General features: G+C 32.5%; 1 protein-coding gene across 5 annotated transcripts in view; it reads right to left on the reverse strand.

Moving 5' to 3' along the window:
- LOC121303607 (nuclear receptor subfamily 5 group A member 2-like) overlaps positions 1-15,911 on the reverse strand; it is a 53,853-nt gene that overhangs the window by 34,499 nt on the left and 3,443 nt on the right. Inside the window, exons 4-5 of one of the 5 annotated variants that reach the window (XM_041234394.1) lie at positions 14,522-14,729; positions 13,900-14,344 (exon numbers count right to left, since the gene is read on the reverse strand). In XM_041234394.1, the coding sequence (XP_041090328.1) occupies positions 13,900-14,344; positions 14,522-14,729 (653 nt within the window). Of the gene's footprint in view, positions 1-13,899; positions 14,730-15,911 lie in introns of all 5 variants that reach the window. The other 4 variants (XM_041234391.1, XM_041234389.1, XM_041234392.1 and 1 more) reach the window with 4 other exon arrangements.

Here is a 15,911-nt window from a genome sequence, read left to right on the forward strand (position 1 = left end):
TGTATCTATATTAACAATGCATTTCTATAACTCCTGTGTATCTATATTAGCAATGCATTTCTATAGCTCCTGTGTATCTATATTAGCAATGCATTTCTATAACTCCCATGTATCTATATTAACAATGCATTTCTATAACTCCTGTGTATCTATATTAACAATGCATTTCTATAACTCCTGTGTATCTATATTAACAATGCATTTCTATAACTCCTGTGTATCTATATCAACAATACATTTCTATAACTCCTGTGTATCTATATTAACAATGCATTTCTATAACTCCTGTGTATCTATATTAACAATGCATTTCTATAACTCCTGTGTATCTATATTAACAATGCATTTCTATAACTCCTGTGTATCTATATTAACAATGCATTTCTATAACTCCTGTGTATCTATATTAACAATGCATTTCTATAACTCCTGTGTATCTATATTAACAATGCATTTCTATAACTCCTGTGTATCTATATTAACAATGCATTTCTATAACTCCTGTGTATCTATATCAACAATACATTTCTATAACTCCTGTGTATCTATATTAACAATGCATTTCTATAGCGCCTGTGTATCTATATTAACAATGCATTTCTATAGCTCCTGTGTATCTATATTAACAATGCATTTCTATAGCTCCTGTGTATCTATATTAACAATGCATTTCTATAGCTCCTGTGTATCTATATTAGCAATGCATTTCTATAGCTCCTGTGTATCTATATTAACAATGCATTTCTATAGCTCCTGTGTATCTATATTAGCAATGCATTTCTATAGCTCCTGTGTATCTATATTAGCAATGCATTTCTATAGCTCCTGTGTATCTATATTAGCAATGCATTTCTATAGCTCCTGTGTATCTATATTAGCAATGCATTTCTATAGCTCCTGTGTATCTATATTAGCAATGCATTTCTATAGCTCCTGTGTATCTATATTAGCAATGCATTTCTAATAGCTCCTGTGTATCTATATTAACAATGCATTTCTATAGCTCCTGTGTATCTATATTAACAATGCATTTCTATAACTCCTGTGTATCTATATTAACAATGCATTTCTATAACTCCTGTGTATCTATATTAACAATGCATTTCTATAACTCCCGTGTATCTATATTAACAATGCATTTCTATAGCTCCTGTGTATCTATATTAACAATGCATTTCTATAGCTCCTGTGTATCTATATTAACAATGCATTTCTATAGCTCCTGTGTATCTATATTAACAATGCATTTCTATAGCTCCTGTGTATCTATATTAACAATGCATTTCTATAACTCCTGTGTATCTATATTAACAATGCATTTCTATAGCTCCTGTGTATCTATATTAACAATGCATTTCTATAACTCCTGTGTATCTATATTAACAATGCATTTCTATAACTCCTGTGTATCTATATTAACAATGCATTTCTATAGCTCCTGTGTATCTATATTAACAATGCATTTCTATAGCTCCTGTGTATCTATATTAACAATGCATTTCTATAGCTCCTGTGTATCTATATTAACAATGCATTTCTATAGCTCCTGTGTATCTATATTAACAATGCATTTCTATAGCGCCTGTGTATCTATATTAACAATGCATTTCTATAACTCCCATGTATCTATATTAACAATGCATTTCTATAGCTCCTGTGTATCTATATTAACAATGCATTTCTATAACTCCTGTGTATCTATATTAACAATGCATTTCTATAGCTCCTGTGTATCTATATTAACAATGCATTTCTATAGCTCCTGTGTATCTATATTAACAATGCATTTCTATAGCTCCTGTGTATCTATATTAACAATGCATTTCTATAGCTCCCGTGTATCTATATTAACAATGCATTTCTATAACTCCTGTGTATCTATATTAACAATGCATTTCTATAGCTCCTGTGTATCTATATTAACAATGCATTTCTATAGCTCCCGTGTATCTATATTAACAATGCATTTCTATAGCTCCTGTGTATCTATATTAACAATGCATTTCTATAGCTCCTGTGTATCTATATTAACAATGCATTTCTATAACTCCTGTGTATCTATATTAATTTCAATGCATTTCATTTCTATAGCTCCTGTGTATCTATATTAACAATGCATTTCTATAGCTCCTGTGTATCTATATTAGCAATGCATTTCTATAGCTCCTGTGTATCTATATTAACAATGCATTTCTATAGCTCCTGTGTATCTATATTAACAATGCATTTCTATATAACTATCTATATTAACAATGCATTTCTATAACTCCTGTGTATCTATATTAACAATGCATTTCTATAACTCCTGTGTATCTATATTAACAATGCATTTCTATAACTCCTGTGTATCTATATTAACAATGCCTGTGTATCTATATCCTGTGTATCTATATGCATTTCTATAACTCCTGTGTATCTATATTAACAATGCATTTCTATAACTCCTGTGTATCTATATTAACAATGCATTTCTATAACTCCTGTGTATCTATATTAACAATGCATTTCTATAGCTCCCGTGTATCTATATTAGCAATGCATTTCTATAGCTCCCGTGTATCTATATTAACAATGCATTTCTATAGCTCCTGTGTATCTATATTAACAATGCATTTCTATAGCTCCTGTGTATCTATATTAGCAATGCATTTCTATAACTCCTGTGTATCTATATTAGCAATGCATTTCTATAGCTCCTGTGTATCTATATTAGCAATGCATTTCTATAGCTCCTGTGTATCTATATTAGCAATGCATTTCTATAGCTCCTGTGTATCTATATTAGCAATGCATTTCTATAGCTCCTGTGTATCTATATTAGCAATGCATTTCTATAGCTCCTGTGTATCTATATTAGCAATGCATTTCTATAGCTCCTGTGTATCTATATTAGCAATGCATTTCTATAACTCCTGTGTATCTATATTAACAATGCATTTCTATAACTCCCGTGTATCTATATTAACAATGCATTTCTATAACTCCCGTGTATCTATATTAACAATGCATTTCTATAACTCCTGTGTATCTATATTAACAATGCATTTCTATAACTCCTGTGTATCTATATTAACAATGCATTTCTATAACTCCTGTGTATCTATATTAGCAATGCATTTCTATAACTCCTGTGTATCTATATTAGCAATGCATTTCTATAGCTCCCGTGTATCTATATTAGCAATGCATTTCTATAACTCCCATGTATCTATATTAACAATGCATTTCTATAACTCCTGTGTATCTATATTAACAATGCATTTCTATAACTCCTGTGTATCTATATTAACAATGCATTTCTATAACTCCTGTGTATCTATATTAACAATGCATTTCTATAGCTCCTGTGTATCTATATTAACAATGCATTTCTATATAACTCCTGTGTATCTATATTAGCAATGCATTTCTATAGCTCCTGTGTATCTATATTAGCAATGCATTTCTATAGCTCCTGTGTATCTATATTAACAATGCATTTCTATAACTCCTGTGTATCTATATTAACAATGCATTTCTATAACTCCTGTGTATCTATATTAACAATGCATTTCTATAACTCCTGTGTATCTATATTAACAATGCATTTCTATAACTCCTGTGTATCTATATTAACAATGCATTTCTATAGCTCCTGTGTATCTATATTAACAATGCATTTCTATAGCTCCTGTGTATCTATATTAGCAATGCATTTCTATAGCTCCTGTGTATCTATATTAACAATGCATTTCTATAGTCCCGTGTATCTATATTAACAATGCATTTCTATAACTCCTGTGTATCTATATTAACAATGCATTTCTATAACTCCTGTGTATCTATATTAACAATGCATTTCTATAACTCCTGTGTATCTATATTAACAATGCATTTCTATAGCTCCTCTATATTACAATGCATTTCTATAGCTCCTGTGTATCTATATTAACAATGCATTTCTATAACTCCTGTGTATCTATATTATAGCTCCTGTGTATCAATGCATTTCTATAGCTCCTGTTTCTATAACTCCCATGTATCTATATTAACAATGCATTTCTATAGCTCCTGTGTATCTATATTAACAATGCATTTCTATAGCTCCTGTGTATCTATATTAACAATGCATTTCTATAGCTCCTGTGTATCTATATTAACAATGCATTTCTATAACTCCTGTGTATCTATATTAACAATGCATTTCTATAGCTCCTGTGTATCTATATTAACAATGCATTTCTATAGCTCCTGTGTATCTATATTAACAATGCATTTCTATAGCTCCTGTGTATCTATATTAACAATGCATTTCTATAGCTCCTGTGTATCTATATTAACAATGCATTTCTATAACTCCTGTGTATCTATATTAACAATGCATTTCTATAGCTCCTGTGTATCTATATTAACAATGCATTTCTATAACTCCCATGTATCTATATTAACAATGCATTTCTATAACTCCTGTGTATCTATATTAACAATGCATTTCTATAACTCCTGTGTATCTATATTAACAATGCATTTCTATAACTCCTGTGTATCTATATTAACAATGCATTTCTATAACTCCTGTGTATCCAATGCATTTCTATAACTCCTGTGTATCTATATTAACAATGCATTTCTATATCCTGTGTATCTATATTAACAATGCATTTCTATAACTCCTGTGTATCTATATTAACAATGCATTTCTATAGCTCCTGTGTATCTATATTAACAATGCATTTCTATAACTCCTGTGTATCTATATTAACAATGCATTTCTATAACTCCTGTGTATCTATATTAACAATGCATTTCTATAGCTCCTGTGTATCTATATTAACAATGCATTTCTATAATCTCCATTTCTATAACTGTGTATCTATATTAACAATGCATTTCTATAACTCCCGTGTATCTATATTAACAATGCATTTCTATAACTCCTGTGTATCTATATTAACAATGCAATAACTCCCATGTATTTATTAACAATGCATATACTCCTGTGTATCTATATTAACAATGCATTTCTATAACTCCTGTGTATCTATATTAACAATGCATTTCTATAACTCCTGTGTATCTATATTAACAATGCATTTCTATAACTCCTGTGTATCTATATTAACAATGCATTTCTATATCTATATTAACTGCCTGTGTATCTATATTAACAATGCATTTCTATAACTCCTGTGTATCTATATTAGCAATGCATTTCTATAGCTCCTGTGTATCTATATTAACAATGCATTTCTATAGCTCCTGTGTATCTATATTAACAATGCATTTCTATAGCTGCTGTGTATCTATATTAACAATGCATTTCTATAACTCCTGTGTATCTATATTAACAATGCATTTCTATAACTCCTGTGTATCTATATTAACAATGCATTTCTATAACTCCTGTGTATCTATATTAACAATGCATTTCTATAGCTCCTGTGTATCTATATTAACAATGCATTTCTATAACTCCTGTGTATCTATATTAGCAATGCATTTCTCTCCTGTGTATCTATATTAAATGCATTTCTATAACTCCTGTGTATCTATATTAACAATGCATTTCTATAACTCCTGTGTATCTATATTAACAATGCATTTCTATAGCTCCTGTGTATCTATATTAACAATGCATTTCTATAACTCCTGTGTATCTATATTAACAATGCATTTCTATAACTCCTGTGTATCTATATTAACAATGCATTTCTATAACTCCTGTGTATCTATATTAACAATGCATTTCTATAGCTCCTGTGTATCTATATTAACAATGCATTTCTATAGCTCCTGTGTATCTATATTAACAATGCATTTCTATAACTCCTGTGTATCTATATTAACAATGCATTTCTATAACTCCTGTGTATCTATATTAACAATGCATTTCTATAACTCCTGTGTATCTATATTAACAATGCATTTCTATAACTCCTGTGTATCTATATTAACAATGCATTTCTATAACTCCTGTGTATCTATATTAACAATGCATTTCTATAGCTCCTATATTAACAATGTATCTATATTAACAATGCATTTCTATAACTCCTGTGTATCTATATTAACAATGCATTTCTATAACTCCTGTGTATCTATATTAACAATGCATTTCTATAACTCCTGTGTATCTATATTAACAATGCATTTCTATAACTCCTGTGTATCTATATTAACAATGCATTTCTATAGCTCCTGTGTATCTATATTAGCAATGCATTTCTATAGCTCCTGTGTATCTATATTAGCAATGCATTTCTATAGCTCCTGTGTATCTATATTAGCAATGCATTTCTATAGCTCCTGTGTATCTATATTAGCAATGCATTTCTATAGCTCCTGTGTATCTATATTAGCAATGCATTTCTATAGCTCCTGTGTATCTATATTAGCAATGCATTTCTATAGTCCTGTGTATCTATATTAGCAATGCATTTCTATAACTCCTGTGTATCTATATTAACAATGCATTTCTATAGCTCCTGTGTATCTATATTAACAATGCATTTCTATAGCTCCTGTGTATCTATATTAACAATGCATTTCTATAACTCCCGTGTATCTATATTAACAATGCATTTCTATAACTCCTATCTATATTAACAATGCATTTCTATAACTCCTGTGTATCTATATTAACAATGCATTTCTATAACTCCTGTGTATCTATATTAACAATGCATTTCTATAACTCCTGTGTATCTATATTAACAATGCATTTCTATAACTCCTGTGTATCTATATTAACAATGCATTTCTATAACTCCTGTGTATCTATATTAACAATGCATTTCTATAACTCCTGTGTATCTATATTAACAATGCATTTCTATAACTCCTGTGTATCTATATTAACAATGCATTTCTATAACTCCTGTGTATCTATATTAACAATGCATTTCTATAACTCCTGTGTATCTATATTAACAATGCATTTCTATAACTCCTGTGTATCTATATTAACAATGCATTTCTATAGCTCCTGTGTATCTATATTAACAATGCATTTCTATAACTCCTGTGTATCTATATTAACAATGCATTTCTATAACTCCCTATGTATCTATATTAACAATGCATTTCTATAACTCCCATGTATCTATATTAACAATGCATTTCTATAACTCCTGTGTATCTATATTAACAATGCATTTCTATAACTCCTGTGTATCTATATTAACAATGCATTTCTATAACTCCTGTGTATCTATATTAACAATGCATTTCTATAACTCCTGTGTATCTATATTAACAATGCATTTCTATAACTCCTGTGTATCTATATTAACAATGCATTTCTATAGCTCCTGTGTATCTATATTAACAATGCATTTCTATAGCTCCTGTGTATCTATATTAACAATGCATTTCTATAGCTCCCGTGTATCTATATTAACAATGCATTTCTATAACTCCTGTGTATCTATATTAACAATGCATTTCTATAGCTCCTGTGTATCTATATTAGCAATGCATTTCTATAACTCCTGTGTATCTATATTAGTGCATTTCTATATCCCGTGTATCTATATTAGCAATGCATTTCTATAACTCCCATGTATCTATATTAACAATGCATTTCTATAACTCCTGTGTATCTATATTAACAATGCATTTCTATAACTCCTGTATCTATATTAACAATGCATTTCTATAACTCCTGTGTATCTATATAACAATGCATTTCTATAACTCCTCTGTATCTATATTAACAATGCATTTCTATAGCTCCTGTTTATCTATATTAACAATGCATTTCTATAACTCCCGTGTATCTATATTAACAATGCATTTCTATAACTCCTGTGTATCTATATTAACAATGCATTTCTATAACTCCTGTGTATCTATATTAACAATGCATTTATATAGCTCCTGTTTATCTATATTAACAATGCATTTCTATAACTCCTGTGTATCTATATTAACAATGTATCTATATCTATATTAACAATGCATTTCTATAGCTCCTGTGTATCTATATTAACAATGCATTTCTATAGCTCCTGTGTATCTATATTAACAATGCATTTCTATAGCTCCTGTGTATCTATATTAACAATGCATTTCTATAACTCCCGTGTATCTATATTAACAATGCATTTCTATAACTCCTGTGTATCTATATTAACAATGCATTTCTATAACTCCTGTGTATCTATATTAACAATGCATTTCTATAACTCCTGTGTATCTATATTAACAATGCATTTCTATAACTCCTGTGTATCTATATTAACAATGCATTTCTATAACTCCTGTGTATCTATATTAACAATGCATTTCTATAACTCCTGTGTATCTATATTAACAATGCATTTCTATAACTCCTGTGTATCTATATTAACAATGCATTTCTATAACTCCTGTGTATCTATATTAACAATGCATTTCTATAACTCCTGTGTATCTATATTAACAATGCATTTCTATAGCTCCTGTGTATCTATATTAACAATGCATTTCTATAACTCCTGTGTATCTATATAACAATGCATTTCTATAACTCCTGTGTATCTATATTAACAATGCATTTCTATAGTGTATCTCCTGTGTATCTATATTAACAATGCATTTCTATAACTCCTGTGTATCTATATTAACAATGCATTTCTATAACTCCTGTGTATCTATATTAACAATGCATTTCTATAACTCCTGTGTATCTATATTAACAATGCATTTCTATAACTCCTGTGTATCTATATTAACAATGCATTTCTATAACTCCTGTGTATCTATATTAACAATGCATTTCTATAACTCCTGTGTATCTATATTAACAATGCATTTCTATAACTCCTGTGTATCTATATTAACAATGCATTTCTATAACTCCTGTGTATCTCCTATAACTCCTGTGTATCTATATTAACAATGCATTTCTATAACTCCTGTGTATCTATATTAACAATGCATTTCTATAACTCCTGTGTATCTATATTAACAATGCATTTCTATAACTCCTGTGTATCTATATTAACAATGCATTTCTATAGCTCCTGTGTATCTATATTAACAATGCATTTCTATAACTCCTGTGTATCTATATTAACAATGCATTTCTATAGCTCCTGTGTATCTATATTAACAATGCATTTCTATAACTCCTGTGTATCTATATTAACAATGCATTTCTATAACTCCTGTGTATCTATATTAACAATGCATTTCTATAACTCTATATTAACAATGCATTTCTATAACTCCTGTGTATCTATATTAACAATGCATTTCTATAGCTCCTGTGTATCTATATTAGCAATGCATTTCTATAGCTCCCGTGTATCTATATTAACAATGCATTTCTATAGCTCCTGTGTATCTATATTAACAATGCATTTCTATAGCTCCTGTGTATCTATATTAACAATGCATTTCTATAGCTCCTGTGTATCTATATTAACAATGCATTTCTATAGCTCCTGTGTATCTATATTAACAATGCATTTCTATAACTCCTGTGTATCTATATTAACAATGCATTTCTATAACTCCTGTGTATCTATATTAACAATGCATTTCTATAACTCCTGTGTATCTATATTAACAATGCATTTCTATAACTCCTGTGTATCTATATTAACAATGCATTTCTATAACTCCTGTGTATCTATATTAACAATGCATTTCTATAGCTCCTGTGTATCTATATTAACAATGCATTTCTATAACTCCTGTGTATCTATATTAACAATGCATTTCTATAGCTCCTGTGTATCTATATTAACAATGCATTTCTATTGCTCCTGTGTATCTATATTAGCAATGCATTTCTATAGCTCCTGTGTATCTATATTAGCATGCATTTCTATAACTCCTGTGTATCTATATTAACAATGCATTTCTATAGCTCCCGTGTATCTATATTAACAATGCATTTCTATAGCTGCTGTTTATCTATATTAACAATGCATTTCTATAACTCCTGTGTATCTATATTAACAATGCATTTCTATAGCTCCTGTTTATCTATATTAACAATGCATTTCTATAACTCCTGTTTATCTATATTAACAATGCATTTCTATAACTCCTGTGTATCTATATTAACAATGCATTTCTATTGCTCCCCAGTATTTATATTAACAACCAATTTCTATTGCTCCTGTGTATCTATATGTTTACAAGTCAACGTCAATCATTATCTCCTTCATCTAGGAAACAATGATCCTTTTGTTTGGTTTATCTGATCTACCATGAGAAAGACAGCTATCATAATAACCTAGAACACTGGTATTTCTCCAGCACAGTGCATACTTTGCAAGAAAAATGGCTCAAGTCAATGTCAGCTTCCTGTAACCCCAGTTCATGCTCAAGTGCTTTATTTTAAGATAGTGGAACCGCTGCCAAGCTACACATCAGTTCTAAACTTAAACTCTAAGGGGTCAATTCCAGTGTACCAGTGATCTGGTCTATGGCAAATTAACTATAATGTGGACTAGAAAATCCTGCAAGTCTGTACTAGCTTAATCCTGATAGCAGCGCACAAAAAAGACTGAACCTTCAAGAACTATTGAATAATCTTGTGGTGCACATATCCTACTGTATAAACCCTACAGCTGACCTCTGCCTTTGATAATGGTTTTGGAAAGAGTCTAAACGTTTAACACTTGGAAAATGTAAAATCCCTACTAAAGAAAAGCAGCAATCAGTAAGTAATACAATATAGTAAGATATTGCGGTGTTATTCCTGTGGTATCCAGTTTGAATTCATTAGGAATTTACAGCCATTATTTTAAAGTGTTACCAACTAGCCTATATACTTTAGTAACACAGCAATGGTAGTGTAGTTACAATGTAACAACGTTTAATTATTAAGTGAAAAAAGTTTGTAGTCAATTACACTGTATAATGAATACTGTATGTATCAATACACACACACAAACGCAATTAAAGTGTGTTAATGCCCTTTAAAAACCACTGCCATTTCATTAAAATTTCAGAAAATTCCATTTTATCCATAGCCACACCCACAGTAGCAGGTGTTTTATAATATAGATTGATGTAGGTTGAGACACTTATCGAACTCCTGATGACCCGCCAGATTCTTTTATGCAGGACTGATTTAGGGAAGAACTAGAAAGCTAAAATGAATTAAAAATCTAATTGCATGGCTTTAATGTGATCCTCATCAATGTTACTGTAAAATCTTACCACGCTGGTCCACAGTAACGGAGATTTATAAACAGAAATGCTCAAAGAAAAGTTCAGTGACAACCACTTCCACGAGATGTATGAGTGCTGAGTGCTTGCTCATTATCGAAGACTTGTAATAACCGTGAGGCTCAGCCCCCGTGTCTTGCATTTACAAAGATTTTAAGCTTTGAGAGAGGCATGGGCTTATTTATCAAACCAACGAAAAGAGTTTGAGAGAAAGTAAAAATCCATTCGAAATGTACTTACAAGGCATGCAAGTACAGTTCAGAACAATGTACTAATAAGGATTTAGAGTAAAAAAAAAAGGTAATGTTTCCCTTGTGTGCAGTAGACAGCATACAATGCAGGAGAATACACTGGACGTATGAAAACAGGTACAGGGGTTAAACTCATTTTAGCTAGCTGGGGAGATCAAGAGGTGGCTTGTTCATAATAACTGCATTGCATCCTCACAAAGAACTCAGAAACACTGCTCTGACCTTTCTCACACTGGCCACTGCTAATACGAACACATGACACTATTGATTTTCTTGCAAAGGCTGAAGATAGAATTTTCCTCGTGCAATAATTCCTGCCTGTGACATCTTTCAATTACATCTTTCAATTGACACCACGGTTCACACCGCTAGTTATATTGCATCAGCACCTGGCCCCTGACAGTGATGCATCATTACCCAAAAGGAGATGCACTAGATTACTGTGTCACCTCAATTGTGCTCCATCTCTGTAAGCTCTTACTTGTGAGTCTGTAAGGAACGTGAAAGGTAGCTGGGCTGACCGTTAACCCCAATACAGCTGCACTCTATAAAAGACATGCTTTTCAATGTTAAAAGAGGATGACAGCTCTATCAAAAGCACTAGAGGTCAAATAACCAAGTGATAGCTTTTGACTACCAACAATCCCAAAAAGAGAAATCTTAAGTCATATTTACACGTCCTATAAGGGCTTGCTTAAACATGCATTTAAAGAGTTTTTTTTAGAGTTTAAAAACTCTAAAAATTTTTAGAGTTCAAATACATTTTTTTACAACAAATATAAAAGATTCAACACCAGACTTTGACGCTCATTAAAGTGATTGTGAAGAAGAACTGGGACATTTCAAATAATAATAACATGCTTTCAATGCATTGATTGTTGTCAAGTATTACCTAGCTTATTACTTGGTTGTAATCATATGATGGATTATCAAATACAGGACTGTTGTTTATTCAGCACCCAGACAGACTGTATCAAACGTCACAGTTCTGTTTAAAATCACCTTCAATCACCTAAAAACCCTGTTGATCTTCCAAACACAGTACTATGGTCACTTAGGTGGAATAATACCTAATATTTTGACAGAAAGGAAATGCTAGTTTCACTTGGTGGCTGAATTATCAAACCAGATAAATATAATAGCTATTGATGAAACATTCAGATTACATGTATTTAAACAGGGACAAATCTCTGCTTAAATACATAATTAGTAGCACTATTTGATTTTCTTTTAAATATTTACTCACAAGATTTAAATGACTGTGATTTTTAGATATGCCACTGTTCAGATCAGTTGAATAGAGTTCCATTTAGTTGGAAAATTGCACAAGAAAATGCTGTAATGGTTTTCACAGAACAGGGATTTCATCAGAAAAGTGTCCAGGAGTTCCGAGAAGCAGAAGAATGTTTAAAAATCTACTGCCAGCATTCCAATCTTTAACAGGAGGATCTCCAGATTCTTAATTAAAAGAGCACCCTTCCCCAGGCAGTTTCCATTGTGTCACACCCGTTTAGGGCTGGACCTTATCAAATTAAGCAGCTTTCAAAATCTCTACTGTATTATAAGCAGGGGTTTAAAATAAGTGAATTGAAGATATAAAGTTTTAGCGTACTAAATAACATCATGAAGAGAGTGGAGAAACAGTTAGAACTCAACTTTCAATTGTGTCGGCAATATTAAACAATGGATCCGTGCAAATTACTTACCATACCTTTTTTAAATTGAAATTATGCAAACTAGACCATAGATTAAACACCTTGCGTGTTTTTTTTGTTGTTTTTTTATTCAAATGTTCTAACCTTAACATGTGTATTGTACTCATTCCACATACACATTTCACTTTGAAGTGTAATTAGCCATGCTGGTCCACACACAATGTTTTTTTTATGGGAGCAACTAAGAAAAATGTACTGCATAAAATATATACATTTTACAATAAAAAAAAAGCTCTGAGAATAATTTGCCCATTGTTATCTGCACTTGCCCTAACTTCCCATTAGAAAACTCTACCTTTAAAGTTGTGTTTGTTCAGATGTTTAACATAACAGACAGATAGAGCAAGCTATGGGAGTGTTCATTTGTATTCATCTGTAAACACGCTTCCTCTTTCTATGTTCTGAGAGAAATCAGAACTGAAACGGTCTTCTAATAAAAATAACAATACAAGAAATAATGTATATGGGCCCCAGTTTGTTTCTATTAGACTAGATTCTCTAAACGCTCTACTCCATTGGTAATAGCACCTAATAAAGTTACCTAGCCAGAAATAACCCAATTCATCCTTGTAATTCAGGAGTTGTGCTCTGATGTCCATAGACACTGAAACCTGTGCAACACTAATATGCTACCCCATCTCACTTCAGGATAGCTGTCTTGAAGCAGGAAGTTATTAAGCGGGGTCAATATTAATCAGAACTGTAATATTAAGAACATGTAGATGATATAAAGTCACTGGGATACATCAAACATTTAAAAAAAAAGAATCTGACAGCTTTCTTACCTTTAGTTCTTTGAAGAATATACAACTTCTAGCCCACTCAACAATAGAAAATAGAGTCTGGTCTGCCATCCTACACATGAGACCAAAGGTGTTGAGCTTCTCATGCTTGTTTCTGCTGGCCTGCTCCTGTTGCAGGTAGGCTAGGATCTTATTCTGCACCTGAATCTCATCTGGGTCGCAGCGGAGAAACTCCAAGATGAGGGTGGGGATACTGGGCGGAGAGCTGGTCTGGTAAGCATCAGGATAGTGGTAGCCTGCCAGGGATTCTGGAGAGCTGGTGTAGTGGTCCGGGTATTCAGACTTTATGACTCGGCTGGGAAATGAGGCGTACTGGTAGCCTGGAAGCACACTGTGGCTCTGCATTGCCAAGCCAAGTGATGGTGGTCCATAGGGGCTGCGCTCATAGTCTGTGGGGGTCACTGAGGATGGAGCGGTGGAAGGCATGCTTTTGGAAACAGTGTGAATCCCATGGATGTTGCCTGGCAGGGGGTAGTCCGTCTGGACTGGGGAGACCATCGGAGCGGTGGGAGGCATGCTTTTGGAAACAGTGTGAATCCCATGGATGTTGCCTGGCAGGGGGTAGTCTGTCTGGACTGGGGAGACCATTGGAGCGGTGGGAGGCATGCTTTTGGAAACAGTGTGAATCCCATGCATGTTGCCTGGCAGGGGGTAGTCCGTCTGGACTGGGGAGACCATCTGAGGGGTGGTCTCTATCTTAAAGCCATTGGCGCGTATCAAGGCTTTCTTCTGCTGCTTGAGAGCTCTGTCCCGCTTGTACATGGGTCCAAATTTGTTTCTTCCCCCTCGCATTCGATCAGCGCGGACAGCTGGTCAGGGCAAAGCAAAATATGTGTAAAGACTCAAGGCTCATATTCTGTGTAATATCCTATTATGTGAATTAGATTGAGTTTTAAAGTCTTCCCTTAGGAAAATCTGGGTACATGTGTGCTGTGTGATTCTCAAGGCTGACATTCTGTGTAATATCCCATTATATGAATTAGATTGGGTTTATTAAGTCTTTCCTTTACAATATCCTAGTGTGTGTGTGTTGTGTGATTCTTTATTGCTGCTTCAGTGTTGCACAGACTTCAGTGCACAATGCTTCACCTACTGGCTTCATTGCACAGTGGAAAGTGGAATATTATTCACCAGCTCAATTCTAACTTAATTAATCTTTCCATAAGCAATGTTTCATGGAATTGTTAGTTTACATGGCAAATAATTATGAAGCAGTTACAAAACTAGAGAATTATATAGAAGACATAATATATTACAGGCAAGAATATATTAGGAAAAGGTTCAAAATAGAATGAGTCCCTTTAATCAACAAAACCTACCCCTAGGAAAACATCCAGTAAAACCGTACACTGAGGCTTTTCATACAGCTCCCTTCCTTTAAACCGCATAGAAGTAAGGAAAATCAAATTTCAGACTGATTTTACTGTATCCAGGATACAACAATTATAAAAATACAGAAATATATCCAAAACATCATTCTGGGCACATCATCACTGGCATTATTATAGCCAATAAATGTAATAATAACAATAATAATAATAATTATAATTATAATAATAATAACATCGTATAGAATGTCTTTCTTGCAAACACCAATGGCGTTTGATCACTTAGGGGTCTGAGTGGTAAAATAAGTAAAAATTGCCCCAAACATCTGGCCCAAAGCTTTGTTTATATGAAATGGGAATGAATGATTCAAAGAAACAGAAATGCAATGCAATTGATCCAAAAAAAGGAAGTGTCTATAGAATATGTTTTGTAATTATTGTATATGCTATTTATTGTATGTATCCAATTGTTTCATTTTCTCCTGACTACAGAAGCAGTCAATTGCTTTTTTACGAGGTATCCTTGACCCAGCTATTTCAAAACCCATTTCAAGCCGATGTTTCCCTCCCCACCTCCCCATGAAACACATCTGCACATTCAGCATTTTTCCTCCACTCCCCATGAAACACATTTATACATTCAGCCCTCCCCACCTCCCCATGAAA

The sequence above is a fragment of the Polyodon spathula genome, chromosome 34, assembly GCF_017654505.1.
Source record: "Polyodon spathula isolate WHYD16114869_AA chromosome 34, ASM1765450v1, whole genome shotgun sequence".
Taxonomy (NCBI): Eukaryota; Metazoa; Chordata; class Actinopteri; order Acipenseriformes; family Polyodontidae; genus Polyodon; species Polyodon spathula.